The sequence below is a fragment of the Protopterus annectens genome, chromosome 17.part0 (assembly GCF_019279795.1).
Source record: "Protopterus annectens isolate FY-2018-M chromosome 17.part0, PAN1.0, whole genome shotgun sequence".
In the NCBI taxonomy this organism is placed as follows: Eukaryota; Metazoa; Chordata; order Ceratodontiformes; family Protopteridae; genus Protopterus; species Protopterus annectens.
The window spans coordinates 397,320,635-397,342,099 of NC_056751.1; the positions used below are offsets into that span (position 1 = coordinate 397,320,635).

Sequence of the window (21,465 nt, forward strand, 5' to 3'; positions counted from 1 at the left end):
CACCGCTTTACCGATCACTCCGGCCCCAGAGCCTGTGCCGGTGCCGGTTGTTGATTTTCCTCCAGAAACTGAAGCCCAAGATTTGCCTGAGACCATACCGGTGGACAAGGTTACTCCAGCACGTGGGGCAGCTAGGTCCCCTATGTCTATGTCTGTCAAGGCCTACACACGTGCTAAGGCTGCTAGCCAGGCTAAGTCTCACCCTCCTAAAGCTTTGCCTCAGCCCACTACTGATAAACAAATCATGACTTTAGCCCCTTTCTTCAGATGAAGCCTCTGGTGACTCTGATCACTCAGATACCCAGGAAGAGTCCTTCCATGCCTACGAGGATTCTGATGCGGAGGAATCTTTTCCCCCTGCCTCTCCTCCAGAGGATATTTCTTTTGGGGAAATTCTCCACTCCATGAGAGAGCATTTTCAGTGGCAAGGCCAGGAATTCTCCGACTCCAGGAAGCGGCTTCGTACCTTCCTTAAGCTTCCCCAGCATAGGCCTTTAGCTATCCCTCCAGTGTTAGATGTACTGGATGATGTGTACTCAGATTTGAGTGCTTTTCTCCTGATTCTCTCCCCCCTGCTCCTGTCAAGCCGGACAGATACTACAGGGTTCCTGAAACTCACAAACATTTCTTTAAGGGCCATTCTGCTGATCTAGAAACAATTTCCCAGGGGCTCAAAGGGGTGGCCACATCCACGGCCAAAAATCCTTTGCCCTCAGACAGGGAAGCTAGGTCCCTAGAGAGGTGGGGCAAAAAAGTTTATACCTCAACCACACTTGCCATGAGGGCCCTTAATTGCCTATTTCATATGTTTCAGTATCAGGATTTCTTGATGGATGATTTGCAGAAAAAGTTAGCCTCTCCTGAGCCTTTAGATAGAAAGGCCTTGCAGGATTTGGTCCATAACACACAGCAGGTTCGCAATCATTTTCTTCAGTGTGGTTATGATGCATTGGAAGCTTCATGTAGGGCAGCTATGACAGGGGCTGTCATACATAGACATGCATGGTTGAAAGAACAGGCATTGCCAGATCATGTTAAAGCAAAGCTTCTAGATGCACCTCTGGAAAAACACAAGCTATTTGGTGCTAATGCTCAGGATGTGTTGAAATCAATTGAGGAAAAGGCTAAATCAGTGCAAGCAGACAAGGATTTCCTCCAGGTGCAGCCACCTAGGTTCAGCAGGAATTGGCCTTCTAAGAACTGGTCCTTTCCGGACACTGACAAGTTTCAAAGGGGAAAAAACAGGCGTGCCTGATGAAGAGGGCAATACAGAGGCTCCTACAGGGGACGCCAATGGCAACCGACTACTCAGAGAGGTAGCGCAGGGACTTCCCCTGCTCCACAGGGACAATCACAATGACTTGACCTTGACACCGCCGACCAAGGCTCAAAGAAAAGCACCTTTAGGCGGAAAATTATCCTTATTTTCAAAAAATTGGCACATTTTTAACAAAGGACAAATGGATCCTGGACATAATAGACCAAGGCTACAGGTCCCACTTCCATACTTTACCAACAAGACAAGGCATGCCAAACCTGCTACAAAATTAAAGGGCAGAGGCATTCGAACAAGTTTCAAAGCTGAGACAAATCAAAGCAATAGAAAAGGTTCCTCCTCAGGAACAAGGCCAGGGATTTTACTCAAGACTGTTCCTTGTTCCAAGAAAAGAAAAGCAATGGAGACCTATACTGGACTTGTCCGCTCTAAACACTTTTCTCATTGTACCAAAATTCAAAATGCTGACGCTACAGCAACTCCTTCCCATGTTGGGCAAGGTGTCTTGGCTGGTTACTCTGGACCTCAAGGAGGCATACCTGCATGTCCCAATCAGACACAGTTGCAGAAGATACCTCAGATTTCTTGCAGGGTCAGAGCATTATCAATTCTCAGCATTGCCTTTTGGCTTATCTACTGCGCCCAGAGTATTCACGAAATGCCTGGCATCAGTAATTGCACACTGCAGACTCCAGGGGATACAAATATACCCTTACCTGGACGACTGCCTTATACAAGCGGACAGCAAGCAAGCCTTGACAAAAAACTTGAATTATGTCATTCACTTACTACAGGGTTTGGGATACACAGTCAACTTACAAAAATCAAGACTACTGCCATCTCAACAAATAATTTTACTAGGAGCCAAACTAGACACAGAATCACAAATGGCTTACCTCACAGAAGAGAAGCAAGAACAATTGCCACATTACTTCAAAAGCCTAGCAAAGCTCACCCAAATGACTGCAAGGAAAATCCTGCAGGCCCTGGGTTTCATGGCATCTTGCATTCTACTGATTCCACTGGCAAGACTACATATGAGAAAACTACAATGGTACCTAAAAAGTTTATGGTCTCAACACAGCCACAACTTGGACGTAATTATCCCACTCATCCCATGTCTACAAAGGGAATTTTTGTGGTGGGCCCAAGCAAGCCAGTTAAACAAAGGTATGCCTTTCAACAAACCTCATACAAGCCAAACCATTACAACAGACGCCTCAGACCATGGATGGGGGGCGCACATGGAGGGCAGATGTATTCAAGGGCAATGGACTCCCCAGGAAGTACATCTACACATCGATCAAAAAGAGATGTTAGCAGTAATGCATGCAATCGGGGCCTTCGGAAAATATCTTCAACAAGGTCATCTACTAATAAAGACAGACAACACCACTGTTATGTGGTACATAAACAAGCAGGGAGGTACTCATTCATACCCCCTTTGCAGACTAACAATGACTCTTTGGGAAAAGACCCTGAAACTGAACATACAGCTGCAATCCCAGTTTGTTCCGGGCAGGGACAATGTTCTGGCGGACAGTCTAAGCAGAAACATCCTGGATCCGCACGAATGGATGTTGCATCCAGACATTTTTGCACAAATAACTCATGCATGGGGGAGGCCGGACATAGATCTCTTTGCCTCCCACCTCAATCATCATCTGAAAATGTTCTGCTCGAGGACACACCATCCACAAGCCTGGAGAATAGATGCTCTCTCATTCAGCTGGAACTCTCTAACAATCTGTGCATTCCCACCTCTACCATTAATGACCAAGGTGTTACTGAAGATCAAAGCAGAGCAACCGAAAGGCATCTTAATAGCTCCAGATTGGCCAAGACAGCACTGGTATCCATTACTAAGGAGCATAACTTGCACCAAGCCGTGGCCCCTGCCTCAATGGCCTCCACTCTTGACTCAGCACAATTACAGGACGGTACATCCCAACCTGCAAACTCTGCAGCTGACAGCTTGGAGGGTCCCATGATTTCTCCCCATATCTCTCTCTCCAAGGAAGTTCAACAGATATTATTGGAAGCACGCAGACCTTCCACCAGAAAGACTTATTCAGCCAAATGGAAGAGATTCAACATCTGGAATACCAACAAGGAACAGGATGCATCAGTAATGAGCATCCCACAGATATTGGAATACTTGGCAGACATACTGCATAAGGACTTTCCTATTCTTCCATAAAAATACACGCTTCAGCAATTTCAGCAAAATACAACACTGATCCACCTGTGTTTTCACATCATTTGCTAAGACAATTTCTAAGAGGGATAAAGAATATCAAACCTCCCAGAAAACCACCAGTGCCTGCATGGGACCTCAATTTCATGTTGGAAAAATTAACTCTTCCTCCTTTTGAACCAGCAGCATCTTCAGAATTGCAATTTCTTTCCTGGAAAACAGTTTTCCTGTTGGCAATTACCTCAGCAAGAAGAGTTTCGGAGATACAGGCCCTCATGGCAGTACCTCCATTCCTCATTTTTCATCAGGACAGGGTTTCTTTAAGAACCAATCCTTCTTTTATGCCAAAAGTGATATCCAGGGTGTCTCTAAATCAAGCAATTCACCTGCCTACTTTCTTCCCCAATCCTCAAAATAAAGGGGAAAAGCTGCTGCACACTTTGGACATTCACAGACAACTACACTACTACTTGGACAGAACAAAGGCCAACAGGAAGTCTGACCAACTATTTGTAGCATACGCTCCTGGAGTGCAAGGAAAGGCAATTTCCAAACAAACAATTTCAAAATGGATTGGACATTGCATCAGATTCTGTTATTCTTTACATGGAAAGGGTGTGCCAGCCAATATCAGGCCACACTCCACCAGAGCTACAGCCACCTCCACAGCCTTCCTAAGAGGGGTGGCTACAAAGGACATTCTAGAAGCTGCTACATGGAGCTCCGTGCATACATTTTCCAAGCACTACAACCTGCCTTTATATTCCAGATCCCGAGCAGGCTTTGCTTCGGCAGTCCTGCAGGGCATTTTAGCTACACCATCCTTAACTTAGAGCCTACCACCCCCAGCTTGGCTATGGTATTCAACCCATATGTAAGGACTGCAGTTGCATTCTTGAAGGACATAGTACAGTTTTGTACCTCCCGTAAATGTAGATGTCTGATAGATATGCAACTGCAGTCAGGTTTTCCCTCCCTCCTACCCCTCTGTGTATTGGGTCCACTTTCCTCCTTTTATACTTAGCTGGGGATATCTGTTATGGTGTATCTGTTTATTGCTATTGTGTATGTCTGGAAATTTTATCCAGTTCTAAATTTAGCCTTCCTTGGAGGGCACCTGGCATCTGGGGCAAGAAACACTGAGGAAGATGGCGTCGGCTGATGCTTTTATACCCCAGCCGCTCTGACGTCGGGGAGGAGGCGACATCAGCCGGCGCCGGACCCAGACTTTGGAATCCGGCCGGCCGAGGGCTGCCTGAGGCAGGACAACCCATATGTAAGGACTGCAGTTGCATATCTATTGGACATCTACATTTATGGTAGGTACAAAACTGTACTTTCATATGAAAGCATATACACAGTGCTGAATTTTTTTTTTGCACTGGTAGTGTCTAAGTAACATTGCTTTGCAGATGTTTACTTTTATTTCTTCATCAAGTATGCAGTTAGGGATATAAATTATTTTTATACAGATATCAAAAAAATTGAGTGACATCACTAACTCTGTATTACAGCAAATCAAAAATGACATCTGCACAAACAAAAGTCACACCAATAGTTGGGGTTTGTCTATTATAAATAGAGAGCTATTAAAAGTTTGCACATATGTTAATATCAGCTTTGTGAAGAGGAGTATGCATTGAAATGTTTTCATAGCTTATCTGTTTTTGTATTGTCTATAGCTTTTCAGATGTATACATTTGTTTAGAGATAAGTTGCAAATTTGTATTCTTAGAAATTTAGCTCAAATGAAAGCTGTCCAGGCAGGAAATTTGCAGGTATTTAGAAGTATAAAAAAGTTAAAAATTATGATCAATCTTGGAGGAGGGTTTAAGAATCTTCAGAGGAGGTACATCACCACCAAAAGCAACAATATTTGTTTTTTTTTTTTTTTTTTTTTTATTGAATCTTTTGATATGGGGTAGGGTGTTTGTGTGTATACAGCTGGATCAGTTACTTAATTGAAGTTAAATGATTTTGAAATTAGTAAATGGTTTGTTTTTATGTTTTACATCACTTTGGACAGTATTTAATTCAGTAGATTACATTCAAGGGTTAAGGATGTCTACCCATTGCTAAAATGGTAATTTGGGAGGTGGGGTGGCCATCTGTATGTTAATGCAATCACCTTTTGTCAGTGTATCACAGTTAAATGATTACTTACTTATTTATTTATTTTATTTATTTAACATTTGATTACTGGGAAACTGACCTGGGTAGGAGCCCATTTTCTGTGGAGACCCAGGGAAAAGGACTTATGTATTTCAAAACATTTTCATTTTACAATGTTTAAAAATAATACAACAAACTACAGTTTATATAATTATACCAAATTAGACCTAATATGAAAATAATAGTTAAGAAGAGTTACATGGCAAGGCTTTAATAGAGAAATTTTAGCCAGTTTATAGAGAAATTAAAGGTAAATTAGTACAACACAAAGTTAGAGAAAAAACAAGTTTATGGTACATTTAGAGAGAGAGCCAGGAGAGAGTTCACTGGATGAAATACCCAGTTTTAGTAATTATGGGTTACCCGTGGTATGAAACAAGCTGTGAATACATCACTGTGGCAGAATTTGACCATAGTCAGACGGCAAAGGCATTCCTAATCAAAAGAGCTGGGGTTCCTGGGGAAAAGGAGTTAGTCTTTGCATAAACAAAAAACTAGGATTACTATATAGAATTAAAAATTTCCTAACCTCAACGGCAAAAGTGACCATTGCCCGGACACATTTGCTCTCCACCCTTCTTTATGCATCCACAATATTTACCAATCTGAACAAAACCAACTTAAATAAACTATCTTGCTCCTACAATCATATTGCAAGATTTGCAGCAGGAACTCCATATAGAACTCATCATTGTATCAACCTAAAAAACCTAAGATGGATAGAACTCCCCAACCTTGTTAAAGTTACCCAACTCACTGAGGTATTCAAAATACTCAAATACCCTGACAAATGTCCTTCACTTGAGAACTTAGTCTTACCTTATACTAACCTAAATAGTCTACGCTCTGCTAACAGACCACTCTTGAAAATGGTAAAAGCTTTCAACGCAGGAGGGGATGCACTTTTTACAAACGCCGTTGGAAAAGTCTGGAATTCTCTTCCTCATAGTATCCTCACTATTACTTGTCTACCCCAATTCAAAAAACAACTGTTCCACCACTTTCAGTCGCACTGGCTATGCCAATGCTCATTTCCTGATAGGTTACTAAATGGCTTCCTTTCCTTGCTCAAACCTAAATCCTCTTGTATTTTATCCTGTAAAAACTCTCTTACAATAGACCTATATCTACCAGTTTCTCTCATATGAACAGTTGACTTTCTACCCCATGATCAAGGCTTTTTTCTGATCTTTTTACCAATAAACTGTTTTTTAAATGAAATTACCTATAGAAATGACATTAATATAACTATGACATTGTTTTATTTTTATTCTATCCCATCATTGACAATATACTAGTTTAATCTCCCACAATATCTATGTAAATAACTGAACTTAGTTTGTTGTTTGTTTGTTTTTTGTCTGTTTTTATCTGTATTGTTTGGAGCTTTTCTCCCCGGGCCTCTGCTGAAAATGGACATGTATCCAGTCGGATTTCTCCCGGTCAACAAATGTAAAATAAATAAATAAAATAAGTAAAATAAAAGCAACTGGCCTTGTATCATTTTATCACAGTTAGGATGTGCATGTGTGGGTATGAAGCAGTACGAGTACATTACTGTGGGCCTGACTTGTTTCATGTGGTCCCAATCAACTAAAGTGTACCAACTCAAAAGGTGGTACAGGGACATTAGTGCGTTTGTAAAAGCAGCAGATCCATGACTCTTGCTTGTTTACTTTTTAACATTTGTTTTGTAATGTCATGGAGAGTGTTTATGCATGTATAACAAGTTGAAATACATTACTGTTTGGAGAATTTTTTTTAACTTGATTGCAGTCCACTTTCAGAGGGTGTGCAGTCAGAGTTGTTACAGTTGGAGGGAAGAGGATCAGTCTGGCTATGAAAGACTGGCAGTGGCCAATCACTTAATGACTTGGTACATGTTAGTAGATCTGGATTATCAGAAGCTGAAATTCATTACTGTACACAGAATTTCTTTCAAGTGATCTTTGTCAAAAATCAGATTTGTTGCATATCAGAAAGTGGTTATTCTTGTGTGTGACTGCTGGTTGAGAGACTGTTCGTGTGGAAGCAGTAGCCGTACTATATATAGCAATTACCTGTTCTAAGCATTAAAGCTCAAGCCGATGTAAACTAATCAGTATGGTATTAATGAATAGGACACCCATCAAAAAGTTGCGAGTATGGCGGGATTGAGGTAATGAGTGCTCTTATGAAAAATACTTTCTATTAAAAAGAAACCAGCACAGCTGTTTGTAGACTGATAAGTGATTTCTTTTTAGTCAGATGCAGTGATTTCTATCAAAGGGGCCTTGTTGTGGTAGGCATTCTGTTCAAAAGGAATGAAACCATAAGATGTGGTATTTTTTTTTAAAGAAATTACACATCCCATGTTATAGCTTTCATAATTGTCATCTTTTTGTCTTGGCTGCAGATTTTACTTGCTGCTTTTTTCTATCACTTGGAATCTGGCCACCTGAAAATGTTTATCGGATACTGTTCACAACAGGGCTGTATTTTTTCTTTTTCTCTGGGAGTAACTGTTTTGTTACCTTTGCATCTACAAGTTTAAGTTCAATTTATAAGTGAATGTTGAAATATCCAAAACAAACAATTGGTGCAGACGGCTTCTGCTGTGTTGTAAAATCTTTAGTAACCACAAAATGAGAAAAGAAAGATGCAGAAAATTAAGATGTCAAGTGACTTTCAGACCAAATACTAAAAAAACTGTAATTACAAGACTATTGAGTTAGCACTTTTGTCTCGCTGCAACTTACTGGCGATGACTTCAGACTCTGAAGTCTGCAGTAAAATGTACAAATGCATTGAGGCAAAAACGCTGAGTGGTGTTTTATTTATTTATTTTTTATATTTAGTCTGAAATGTGCCTGGCGTCTTCCTTTTCCATATTTTCCTTGTTACATTTTGTAATTATCCAAATGTGCTATCCAGAAAATTATGTAAGAAAATCTCAGACTGTTTCTTTCACAAAACTGTGCATTGACAGGGACTGTCAGTAGGGCTACATTCCCATTAGATTGTGCCAGGGTACCAAACTGAATTGTATTCAGTTACTGTAACTAGTGTCTGGGGATTGTGTTGGTTGGAGTAACATGCTTCACATGCAGTGTTTAATCAGAGCTTTACTGCCTTTTCTAACAGTACTGGAAATGTAATTCATAATGTATCGTTTTGTCTTGATGTAGTTCTTAACACTGTAACTGTTACATAACCGTCTTGGCTATTTTAATCTGTACTTTGGTTCTTTTCCCCCCAAACTTTTTTGTTTTCTTTGTTTTTAGACGGAATATGCACGGTTTGAGAATGGACGATTTGTATACAGAATAAATCGCTCTCCTATGTGTGCGTACATGATTAACTTCATTCACAAACTCAAGCATCTACCAGAAAAATATATGATGAATAGTGTGTTGGAAAATTTTACTATTTTATTGGTAAGAACTTATCAAACCTGCTAATAAATACTGATTTTATCGTAGTGTAGTTTGTAGCATTGTAACTATTTCATATTTAGAACTAGTATATTGACGTTTTTGTGATCACCTTCAGTATTCAGAATGCTAGGAGATATGTGGTTAGTTTGTTTGTCAGAAGAAGGTTGATATAGAGTCTGTCCAACATCTGGAATGATCTTGTGTATATGTACTGAAAACCTACAGCAGTGCTATATAGAAGCAATGCACTGGCTTTTGGAAGCAATGGTCACCCAAGGTCCATTCAGCTCTTCTTTGTTGATCTCCGTGAAAGCATTTAGGTGTGGTTAGGTCAATGCATTTTTTGCACAAGTAAAAATGTTTTATTAGCATAAAGACATAAGCAAATGTTTTATTTCTGGGTTTTTAACATCCACTATATTCCTGAGACTGTGTGCACTGAGGTGGTTCCTTTACAGCTTGTATCTCTGAAGTATATCTGTTTCATGTATGAGTGAAGGTTCCCAGATCAAGATATAGGGTGGTGTACATAGTCCTATAGGTCATAGAAGTGTAGGGACAATCAACAGATGTCACACCTCTAAGTGTAGTCAGAGTTGATTACAGTAACGCTTAGCCCTGCACAGAAATGCCTTGGCTCATCCACATATTCTAATTGTCATAAGTTGGGTTCCATGAGGTTGTTGTGTGGAAGAAGCTGTTTGCATGCTGAGCCTGTTGTACTTGCACCTTTAAGGGAGATACACACTTGCACTGCAGTGCGATTCTTAAAGCACAGTGTGGCTGAGTTTAATTTGCATAATAAGTTTGTAAATCAGCCGCAGCTTGTGCCAGTTGTTTGGAGCCCTCCATTTTAGGCTACCCTTACCTACCTTCAGCACCAGTGGATCATGTAAAGCACCAGTGAAGTAAAATAAGTTTTGATTAATAGGGATTAGGAGAAATGAGTTGGGAAAACGGGAATCCCTGCAGTCATTTGCCAGCTGTTGAGCAGCAGTATCCTTGCTTTACTGGTAAGACATGCAGTTTAATGTTTTTTAACTATGTGTGAATGACATGATTGTGAAACGTAAAGTTCCAATTTTTACTATTGTCTGCTTGTATCAGGGTTGTTACTACTTACATTTTGCCCCTCTCAATGGGTAAAGGGGCAGGTGATTTCAAGTAGTGGATGAAAATGTATTACTGTGCATACCAGCACACTGACAACAGGCACATGCACACACATATCTACTCCTGCTACAGCAGAGGCCAACACAAGACAGGCAGTAGGAACCCAACATAGAAATCCACAAATCAGAACTAGTGCTGCAGTATGTTATATCAAATACTGAGCTGTTCCTTGGCCACATTTTCCAAAACTTTCCCGGTAGTACTATTTATACCAATTTGTCACGTTTCCTCACAACATTTGATCAAATGTTACAGCATGATGCAGCAGCAGGGATCAAGATAGAGGAGAGAGAGCTTCTGCCCTGAGAGGAGAGACATCCTTATGGATGTCTTTCCTGTCAGGGCAGAGACCTCCTTATGGATGTTTTGAGGACATATGGGAAACACCTTACTGGAAATAGGGGTCAAAATCAGTTATTGGTTGACAGCACTGCTGTATATATGAGCAAGAAGGGGCATTGTGTACAGCACCTTTCAAAATCAGTAACAGGAGGGCAGTACTCACACAGAAGTCCAGTTACTCAGAAGGCTACTGCAGAACTTCCTTCTGGAGTGTGACGAAACATAGCAGAGAATATCAAAGAAAAATAAAAAGTATTTTCATAATGGAAATACATCCTCATACCTAATAGTCAGCATGGAGTAGTGAAGACACTCCTTGTGGAACAACTCCCAGTATAACCAGAAAAATGTCTTACATCACCTGCTTCCACCACACTGAAACTGTAACTATCAGTTGAGTCACTTACCCCTCAGCACTTACACATGTTACCAGTGGTACTCTTACAAAAAGCATCATTCATTGCCTTTATCTCATCCATCTTGGCTGTTAAGCTTGGGAAATGGCAAAGCTAGCAGCAAAGTCCACTCACTGCAAAGTAGATAGAAAAGGTACTGCTGTGATTTTTTTTTAGTGTTTCTGCCCAAAGAGTTGAAGCTGTAAAAAAAGCAATTGAATTGCAGTAAGGTGGGAAAGGCTCGTAATTAGCAAAAGATATTTTTCTTGTGGGCGGCCGCGGTGGTGCAGTGGTTAGCATTGCCACCTTCACAGCAAGAGGTTCTCTGGTTCGATCCTCTGCTAGGGTGCCTTCTGTCTGGAGTCTGCATGTCCTCCCTGTGGTCACGTGGGTTTCCTCCCACATCCCAAAGACATGCTGTAGGTGGAATGGACACATAAATTGACCCTAGGTGTGAGTGTGTGCCTTTTGTGGAAGGTTGGGTGCTGGGCTGGCAACTCGTAAAACTCCACTGCCAATCATGAGCGGATAGGTGATCCGCTGTGGCGACCCCTAACCGGAGAAAGCCGAAAGAAGTAGTAGTCACATATTTTTCTTATATTCCTTATTTGCATCTCATTATACCTTCATTTGCTAAACCATTGTACCTAAGAGCAGTTAGTTTCTATTTCTCATGCCGCATGAAAACACATTGATTATGAATACTGCCCATAATCTGTTTTTGTAGTGAAAGAAGAATATTTGTGAAGCTTGTTAAAATATGTTTATCAAATGCATTTTTAAGTTGTACTTGGCATTAGCACTTTTCTTTACATATGTGGATAGATCACAGTGGCTGTGTAATAGGGACAAGAGATGTATGTATTCTTTACTCAGTTCTTAAACCAATGTTAAAAGTTATAGTATTAGCCTATGATACAGGTTATGAAACATTAAGTGCAGTACATCTGAGATGACTTCATAGAACAGTGGGCTATCAGTTCAAGATGAGCAATTCTTCATGTATGTAATGCTGTTACTTGGAAATGTTGGTGACTGTGTGTTTAACAGTGCACTCACTTTAAGAAAAAAAAAAGTTGCATGCATTAATTTCCTACTGCATGGAATGAGAGAGAAGTGATTGGATTAGGCTTGTGATAACTGTTATCCATTGTGAGCCCTTTGGAGAGGGATCTAAAATGCATTAATTTTCAGCCTTGAGTTGTCTGTTTTTTCTTTATGACATTGTGTGGATTTAGGGATATTGTGTGAAATAGACATGGGTCTGACAAAGGTAACAAATGCCATTATGGACATTGTTTTATTTATTAGAGAGTTTTACTAAACCTGCTAATCATTTGGATTTCTGCTGCAAAGTAAGCTCTACTAACTTACTGCTGTGTGGCTAATCATCAGTTTACACATGTCTTCCTTCTCGGGTCTGTTTTTGTCATGTGCGAAGTGCCTCAGAGGTCATTCCCCCAACTGACAACTCGTATTCAGAACATAAGTAAATGAAATAAGGACACTGCTGATAACGTCATGCTTCTGCATGTTACACATTTTCTTAGATTGTAAATATTCAGTGCACAAAAAGTAAAATAAACCTACAGAAGCTTAACTTTAATGCTTTTTCATAAAACTCTGGACTGCCCGACTCAAAACTGTCCCCAGTAAAATTCCTGTCCTCCTTCCACAGTCATTCTCTACCCACCGAAGAGATGGCTCTGAAAAGAGAGGATGAAAAGCCTATTAGATGGTCAGACAGACAGCTCCTGTATACAGTTAAAAAATGACATGCTCTAGAAGTAACAAAATAACAAATCTCTTTTCCTTATTTGAATAGATAGGCTGCTAAAAGATTCTTTGATGTACACCACAGGGTGTGGCAAATCTTGTCGGCCTGAGAGAGTTTTTAAACTCCAGACACAGTGCCTCACTGAACTTCATTTATCAGTGATGTGATAGACAGCACATATCCAGACATTTCCTTTAAGCGGAGATCTGAAAAGAGGGTCATGAAAAACCTGAGATTCTCGGTTCCATCATCTAATGGAGTTTTTTTTGCTACAGCATTTTTTGCAGCTCTTCATATTCTTTTTGACTACCAGTAGATGGGTGAATATTTTCCTTCCTCTGTTGTAATATAGTGGAATGTCCACATTGAGCTTCTCCGTTAGGCAGATTTGTAACTGAAGCACCACTAAACAGAGCTAGAGGGAAAGTGACAGCTGTGCACAAGTGGTGAGACTTTGGAGACATCTTCTCTGGTTTCGTTTTCTGCACCACAAATGTTATTCAAGAATGTTTTGTACAGTGTTAATGTTCATGTTAGATGCAAAATTACAAGTATTAGGCATTACATCAGGCCTGCCTTGTCTGACAGTCTGAAAAAAAGAGAGGACCTGTTTTTTCCTTCAGTTGAATAACTTCCATGTTAGTGAGATGGCATCATGCTGGATGGCCCTAGTGGAACCTACAGGGAGAGAAATAAGTTTTTTATTATCGCTCCTGTGTTGCATAGTGGTCAGTCAAATTAATTTCCTTACCAGTGAAATGGAAACTGCCATGAAAGAAGCCGCCTTCTTTTTCTTTTTGGTTGAAGAGACACTGGTTTTGCAAAACTGTTTGAGCCATACCAAGTAAAATTACTTACTGTTGGAAGGCATTCTGCATACTCACCTTGCCTCTCTTTACTGTAGTAGTAGAAGGCAAAAGGATCTACCTGTGATTCTTTTCCATTTATACTGGGCTAGATGTCTTCAAGTGTTATATAATTTTATTTATATTTATAGTTTTAAACAAAAATATACACACTCGTACAATCCTGTCAGACGCACAAAGCCTTCTTTAATTAAAGTAACTAATTCTGACCATGTACTTAATTACAACTTTTGCACTACATATGGCAATTACTGTATTTCATCATAACACTTGATAGATACTGCCCCTTGCCACATCTACATCATAGTTTAGATATATTACTAGCTACCAGTCATTGTACGTTTCTGAATCATTTGCTTATCTGTTTTCTTTTGAGCTAGATATGCTACATAGTACATTAACGCCCCTTAACTACAAGGGTGTATCACAAACAAAATTAAAAACAATTACTTGGTTTTATGTGACTTGATAGTTGCAGTATGCTGTGGAGCCCATCTTTTTTCACATCACCAACATCCCTTTTCTGAATTCTTTATAAAATCTCCATACAGCCACTCATCCAGTCTGTGAGGCTTCCTCCCATAGTTACTAAACATGGGTCTCCTTGACTTTATTATTATTTTTTTTAAACAAGAAACATTTTTATTGAATTATCACGTATGACATAGGGAATCTTATATTTATTTAAATGGAAATAAATCATATTGCCGTTTTCAGTTGCAAACATTATACATCACTTGTGATCTGTGCTGACATTGTCAAACAATGCATAGTTCATTCAAGTCCTGCATTCCCTTAAACCTCATCCCTCCTACAAAACATCATGTTCTGCTTGTGTTGTTCCCACAATTTCCATTGTTGCTATTTAATTTGCTCCTATCCTTGTCTAAAGATCCCTACTTCCAGTTCGGTTATCTTTGCCATTATATTCACTACTTCTAGTACAGTTGGTTTAGAATTTAATTGCTTTTTTGTCAGCCACCAGAATTAAGCTCAGCAAGGCCTTAGTATGTCTAGAGAGTTCTGATTCTGTGTCATGGTTAAAAAAATCCTATCCTTAGTTACACCAATTTGCTCACCCAGTAGGTCTGGCAGAGTAGTCTGCAGGAAAGTTTTATAGCCTACTAAAATGCAAAGCAAGGTGGCTAAAAGCAGTAAAATATAATTTAATACCAGGTAAGTGCTTTCACATCAAACGGTGCTTCCTCAGACCATACCAGCGCTTACCTGGTATTAAATTATATTTTACTGCTTTTAGTCACCTCACTTTGCATTTTACTTTATTATTTGCTTATTATTGTGCTATTGAGGTCCATAGTGGCATCGTTGTTCATTGGATTGTTTTATAGTGTGCCAACTCATTAAACTACCAAAAATATGTTCCGAATTCCTTGTTTCTTCCCATCACACCTCCAACATTCGCAGTCTACCTGAGAAAAAATTCTTTGAAGTCTGGCTGGGGTATAGAAATACCTATGCAAACACTTCCAAGCAATGATCCTAAATCTTCTTGACTTACTTACATATTTGAGAACCATACATACATCATCCCATTTTTTTCTTTGTGAATAACTTATACTTTCTTTCTTGGCAATCCTTTCTGACCTCCTGTGATTGATTCCTGTAGTTGTCATGCAGTATTTTATATGCCCTACTAATTGTCCTTTTAACAGCAGCTTCTGTTCTAGATTCTACTAAAAACTCTGTCAGTGCTGGTCTTTCAGTTAGGATCTCCCTATATGTCCTTCTATTGCAGTATTCCTGATATAAGGGAGTTGCCTGCCAAGGCGATGACTCAACATCAGCCAGTATATCTGTCTTTTACTACCTAGGGTGCATGGTACATCTGACCTAGGCCACTGTCAGATGTTGGCCATAAAAGAGATGTACACGCACACCACCACCAGAACTTCTTAGCCGCCAGTCGAATTGCCAGTCCCAAACATTGCTCTGCTGCCAGAATTGCTTGCCAAACTAAGATAAGTGCCTCATTGGGGAAATTCCTTTTTTTGTCTTTTCTGTTACCTTGTTTTTATTGAGGTTAATGTCATCCAGGAAAGGGAAGTGTGACTGTGCAAGACAGATCCCACATAAGGATAGTCATTCCCAGTGCCTGTTTTGCCTCTGGCCCCAGCACGACCACAAAAAACTGCTCCATTTGTCAGTCTTTTGTACCTAGAAAACCAACACCTTAAGCTTTTAGCCAGGAGCATGATGGAATCCTCCTCTGACCTGATGACCGAACCTGCTAAGTGTAAGGCCAAAAAACATAGACCCAAATCCGAAGCAGCTTCTCTCGATACAGAAGTCTCTTCTGAAGCACATGAGAGCTGGGAGATGCACTGTTTTGGATCTGGATCCACAGGCTGAACCCGTTTCACAGGCCACCTTGGTACCAAACGTATGTACGTCCAGAGAGGTAACTCAGACATCAGCTTCTGATGTCCAGGTGGAACCCAGGCTAATAGTGTCGGAAAGGAGGACATTGACTCAGACTTGGTCAAATGAACGGCTCTCCCATCGTCTTTGCATTACATGGATTCGACTTGGTCGAATGTACGGCTCGCCTGTCTTCTTTGCATCACATGGATACTCCACCAAACAAGAAGCAAAAAACTATGTTTCACCTTGTTCCCCCAGCCCCCAGAACGAATGGCAAAATTTCAAACAAGGCCTGTTTAAGGTCTTCATGGTGCTTCCCATTCTGCCTGGCCTACCTCCCCACAGAAAAGACCTAGGCCAGTTCTGAGGAAGATTCTTGATCTGAGGAGGAGAGTGATCCATTGGATTACTCATCTCAAATGCCTCCCCTGAATAAGATTCAAATGGAACAGAATCTCTTATGGAGGAAATTTCTTTTGGGGAGACCATCTCCTGGATGTGTGACCACTTCAAATTGAAACAAAAAAGCTCTGAAAATGCAGACACGCTGAATATAGAATAACTTTTATTCAACTCACAAAGCAGCTTTCGGGCAAAACCTTTCGTCAGTGTGTTCATACAATAGTAAACATTCAAACCATATTTAAGAAGTAAAATCATGTGACACAGCCATTCAATTACCTAATAATTCAATTATGTATAAAAAAGATTAAATGGTCTCATCCATAAAACAGTACAATAAAGTACAGTAATATTTTTGTAAAATATATGCAAAATATTAGGACATATGCAGACCACTTCAAATTGGACAGTACAGAGATGTCAGCGGTCCAAAAACATTGACCTCTTCCAAGTACAGTCCCGTAGCCCTTCAGCCATTCCTCCTGTCATACCAGCCTTTTTAGATGCTTTTGCATCTACTTCTACTCATCCTGACTCTCAGCCTCCAGCTCCACAAAAGATGGACACGTATTACAAAGTACCTAAGGACTGCAATTTTCTTTTCAAAGCCCCACTTACAAACCCTTCTGTAATTTCAGTAGCCTCTGATAAGGCCTCCAGGTCACTTCCTTCAACCTCCCTCCTCCCTTCAGACAAGGATAACAGACAGCTGGAGAGGCTGGGCAAGAAAGTCTATTCCTCAGTCACCCTGGCCTTCAGACCTCTGAACTGCCAGACCCATATGACCAGGTATAATTTGGAACTCTTGTCTTAACTTTCAAAGCTTATTTCTAACATGCCAGACTTGGAAAATATGGCCCAGGCATCCTCCCTCATTGCTACCTCTGCTCAGGTAGAAAGACATTCTATTAAATGCAGCTACAATGCTGTGGTAGCCACCTCAAGAGCTGCAGCTTCCTCTTCTGCCCTAAGAAGATTTGCCTGGCTAAGGCTTCAGCCCCTCCTTGAGGACATTAAGGCAAAACTAATGGATGCCCCCTTGGACAACTCCGGTCTTTTTGGAAAACACTCTGCAGAACTTTTCAAATCTCTAAAAGAGAAAAGTAAGTAATTTAAAGACCTTAAGCACATTCTGGTATCTCCTGTGCCTAAATTTCACAGGAATTACCCTGCAAAACAAAGTCTTCATACGCCGGTAATCCAGAACCCCACAATCAAAACCCTGAAAAGGCCTAAGACAACTGATCATTTTTCTCCTACATCATCTTTTTCTTCTCAGTGTGCTAAGCACCCATTTCCTGGTCTGCTGGGCTCCTCCTTGTGACTCCTCAAGCAGTCTGGGCACCCCCTCTCTCTGTTCCTAACCCTAGACCTCCCATCCTGGGAACTCCTCACTGAAGACTCTTGGTGCCAAGCATCAAGAGGGGGTACTTCATGGTCTGACAGAAGGTGCCTCCCTTCAGGGGTATACCTCAGCCTCCAAAAGAACAGGAGCCTCCTTTTCCTCCAGTCCAGCAAAACCTGCTTGAACAGGACACTGTAGAGCCTGTGCCCCCAGAACAAGGGCGAAGAGGTTTCTACTCTCACCTATTCTTAGATCCCAAAAAGGCAGGTCCATGGAGACCCATCCTAGACCTCTCCTACCACAACAATTTTCTCATAATTTCCTCATTCAAAATCCTTACCCTGCAGAACTTATTCCCTGTTGTCCTCCCTCAAGCATTTCTAGCCTCCATAGACATCAAGGATGCTTACCTCAGTATACACATCCACTCCAGATACAGGAGATTCCTACACTTCAATGTGGGATCCTCGCACTGTCAGTTCTCGACTTTGCCTTTGGACTTTCCTAGTAGATACCTCCCTCCAGGCTGTCGACATTCCTTCCAGTCAGAATGCTGTGGCAGACTCTCTAAGCAGATCCAGAACACAGGCCCATGAATGGATGCCCCACAGTGTTGTATTCCTGGACATTGTCCACCAGTGGGGTATTCCGCAGACTAGTTTGTTTCCCTCCTGAACAAGCAACTTCCAAAGTTTTGTGCCAGATAACCCCATTCTCAGGCATGGAGAGTGGATGTCTTATCAATCTCCTGTAAGGGGAAATTCCTGTATGCATTCCCCCCTTCCACTTATTCCAAAAGTCCTGTTGAGAATTCAACAGGACAAACCACAAATCTTGTTGGTGTCTCCCTAGTGGCCAAGACAGCATTGGTTCCCCCTTCTCCTTCATCTAACCAAGGGCAATCAATAGAAGTTGCCCCACAGAGTGGACTTACAAACACAGAACAAGGGAGCAGTCATCCACTCACATTTAGAGAACCCCCAACTGACCCTGTGGATGATAGAGCCCTGATTCCTCTCAGACACCTTTATTCTGAGGACGTGCTACAAGTCCTGCAAGAAGCCAGGAAACCTTGTACCACAAAATCTTACTTCTCCAAATGGAAGAGATTCTCGCTTTGGTGTCTTATTAAAAAACAAAACCCACTTACAGTGGCCTCCCCCATGGTTCTGTCATATCTGAGTGAATTGCTTAATGCAGGATTAACTTACTCGTCCATAAAAGCACATCTGTCAGATATCTCTGCCTTGGCTACCAGATTTGAAGCAAAACAATTCCTTAAAGGTGTCCTTCACATCAGACCTTCCAGGAGACCTGTAGCTCCACCCTGGGACCTCAATTTAGTGCTGGAGAAACTGACTCAAGTCCCTTTTGAACCATCTTCTCCTAGCTCTCTCAAACAGTGTACTTGGGAAATCACCCTTCTGGTGGCTATTACCCCTGCCAGGTGGATTTCAGAATTACAAGCCCTTGTGGCATCTCCGCCTTTCCTGTTCTTCCACAAAGACAGGGTTTCTCTTCAAACCAATCCATCCTTCATTCTAAAGGTAGTCATTGAATTCTCCTTAAATCATTTTATTCATCTCCCTAGCTTTTCCCTTCTCACCAGAACAGTAGTGAGAGGATCCTTCACACACTTGATGTACACAGACAACTCAAGTTTTACTTACACAAGACTAAGCTATTTAGGAAGTCATACCAACTGTTTGTGTCCTTCCACCCCAGGGGCTCTGGGATTGCCTGTATCCAAACAAGACCATCTCCAACTGGATATCCAAATCCATTACCTTTTGCTATTCTCACCATGATAAAGTTATTGCTGGTTCAGTCAAAGCAACTCACTGCACAAGGGCAGTGTCATCTTTGGGGGCTGTTTCCATTGCCCTCATCGTAAAATCCCAGCTTACTCTGTCAAATGCATTTTCTGCATCAAGACCACCAAAAATAGTGGTATTTTCTTAGCATTCTTCCCTTGGATCATCATTGTTCTGTTAATATCAGATGTTTGCCTCACCTCTACAAAACCACACTGTTTCATATCTATGAATGTTGACTTCACCTTTGCCATTCTTTTAATAATTGTAGACATAAACACTTTATAATCATGGTTTAAAATTAAAATGGGCCTGTATGAAGCTGGAACTGATGGGTTGTTGCCATCTTTAGGTATTACAGCCACCATAGCTTTCTTCAAGGATGTTGTTATTCCTCCTCCTTTTAAAATACTGTTAAACAAAAGTTTTCAGATCTCGATCACTTTCTTCCCTTCTAGGGTTCAAACTTCCTCAGGAGTACCATCTGTTGCTGGAGACTTTCCTGTAGATTGGTTATACGTCACCATTTTTATCTCATCTCCTCCTATCCTAACTGTTGGTAATTGAGCCTCAACTACATCTAAACTTGGCATATTTAATTTGTCTTTGCCATCTATCCCTAGAGACTTTCTTGTAAATTTTGTTTTCTGAGCCATTATGCTAAAAGCTTTTGTGCTCTGGAGTTATCAGTTGCTTAACGGCAATCTTTCTAAACTCATGCATATTATCGAGGTCGCCCCTTATTTTCTCTCTAACATTCTGAAATAGCGCCTCTTCTTCTGTGAGATTCCCCCTATTCTGCAGTACTTTAACCATTGTCAGTCCCTTTAAATTACTGTTGTTACTTCTTGACCATATCTCTTTCCCTTTTATAGCCACACAATTTTTAAACTCCTCTTTAGTTTTATCCCACTCCCTAGCTGTATTTTCAAAAGAAATTTCTATCTTCTGGAATAACTCCCGAATAATTTCTACTACCCATTCCTTAAATTTCTCTCTGTTTAACAAGTAGGTGGGGAAGTGCCAATGTCTCAGTTATAGTTCATTACCTTGCATTTTTATTTTAGTTTTTACTGGTGCGTGATCTGAAATAGTTATTTGATGCATATCAAAACTTTCAATTAAATGCACGTTCCTATGAAATATAATTTCTGTCTAGCAGCCCAGTTTTTGTACCTTGCAGAATAAAATCCGACTACTGAATTAATTTCTTCTTTACCAAATATTTTTTATAAATTTCTTCAAAAATCTACCCTTTTTGTTGTATTTTCCCTTAAAGGCCTCCAGATACATCCTCATTGTTGCAGATAAAATTCCAGTCCCCACCTATAAGTAAGATTCCCTACTGAAAGCTGATCATTTATCATTGAATTTGCTTAAGCTCCATTGCAGCAGTTTTAGGTGGAATATAAATACATGCCAGCATAATCCTCCTCCATTGCCAGCAGCCCCTTAGTACTACAAATCTTACCATTAGTATTTTTCCTCATCTGTCACTGTTTGAACTCCTGTCACAATAATATAAGCACGCCCTTTTCCTTTGTTCCAGATTAACCATCCTGATTAGCTTTCTTTATTAAATTCACATGCTCAGATCTTTCCAAATGTGTCTCCTGTAGCATAGCTGTTTGTGCATTTTTAAATATAGTTCACTACTATTTCTTATTTTCATATATTTGAGACCATTCACATTTAAAAATAATATGGAAAGCGTCACCATTGTAAGAAGTTTTTATTCCCACCTGTTATGTATAATGGCTTTTTTTAAAACTGTGTAGCTTCAGCTTTTGTGTTGCATGCAAACACTAATGTTTGGCAGGTTGATCTTTTGTAGAGTTGGTTCTTGTCATGTCCATTAGAACTTGTGTTACATCTTACAAGACTTTTTGTTGTAATAAAAAACATCAA

At 40.5% G+C, this 21,465-nt stretch overlaps 1 protein-coding gene across 5 annotated transcripts in view; it reads left to right on the plus strand.

Annotated features, from left to right (window-relative positions):
• The window catches only part of TEAD1 (TEA domain transcription factor 1), a 1,209,838-nt gene that overhangs the window by 1,164,216 nt on the left and 24,157 nt on the right, over nucleotides 1-21,465 (plus strand). For all 5 annotated transcript variants that reach the window (XM_044058987.1, XM_044058991.1, XM_044058986.1 and 2 more), the window contains one exon: nucleotides 8,909-9,061. In XM_044058987.1, coding sequence (XP_043914922.1) covers nucleotides 8,909-9,061 — 153 coding nt within the window. The remainder of the gene's footprint in view (nucleotides 1-8,908; nucleotides 9,062-21,465) is intronic.